Source organism: Eimeria mitis, genomic scaffold, assembly GCF_000499745.2.
Source record: "Eimeria mitis Houghton genomic scaffold, Emh_scaff1769, whole genome shotgun sequence".
NCBI classification, from domain to species: domain Eukaryota; phylum Apicomplexa; class Conoidasida; order Eucoccidiorida; family Eimeriidae; genus Eimeria; species Eimeria mitis.
In genome coordinates, this window is record NW_013570086.1 from 3,463 (window position 1) to 4,235 (window position 773).

Here is a 773-nt window from a genome sequence, read left to right on the forward strand (position 1 = left end):
CAACAGAAACACGAGAAGAAGCAAAACATAAATCCACTCCATTCCTGCTGCTGCTGCTGCTGCTGCTGTCGCTGCTGCTGCTGCTGCCGCCGCTGCTGCTGCTGCTGCTGCTGTTGCCGCTGCTGCTGCCGCTGCTGTTGCTGTTGCTGCTGCTGCTGCTGCTGCTGCTGCTGCTGTTGCATGCATGCAGCAGCACATGTGTGATATATTTTCTGGCAGCAGCAGAGCATCTGAGTCTTCTAGCAGCAACTAGCTGCTGCTTGTCTGCTGCTAGTTTGTCTGCGTATGGGGTGCAGCAGAGGCCCCCATTGGGGTGTACAGACAGCACAAATTTTTGTTGGTATTTATTTAATATAATACAAACTTCATCATATTCTCCCATCTGCTGCTGCTGCAGCAGCAGCTGCTGCTGCTGCTGCTGCTGCAGCAGCAGACGCTGCAGCAGCCGCAGCAACGCCAGCTTCACAGCAGCAAAAGGGTTTAATGTTTTTATCTCTTTTCTTATAAACAACAAATCCCCGCTATCTAAACCCATCTCTATCATATAGTCGGTAGCCTGCCCCCACAGCTTACCGTAAAAGGGGCCCCCCAATCCAGTACCCAATTCATCAGGGGGCCCCCCACCAGACCCAGGGGGCCCCCCAGACCCAGGGGGGCCCCCAGACCCAGGGGGGCCCCCCCCAGGGGGGCCCCCAGACCCAGGGGGGCCCCCAGATGAGGGGCCCCCCGAGGAGGGGCCCCCAGAGGAGGGGCCCCCACGGGGGGGGCCCCTA

The 773-nt window shown here is 58.5% G+C and overlaps 1 protein-coding gene across 1 annotated transcript in view; it reads right to left on the reverse strand.

Moving 5' to 3' along the window:
* Positions 1-773, reverse strand: part of EMH_0043230 (uncharacterized protein) — a gene marked incomplete at both ends in the record, with an annotated part of 3,547 nt that overhangs the window by 1,956 nt on the left and 818 nt on the right. Inside the window, one exon of the mRNA XM_013495825.1 lies at positions 1-771. Within this exon, the coding sequence (XP_013351279.1) occupies positions 1-771 (771 nt within the window). The remainder of the gene's footprint in view (positions 772-773) is intronic.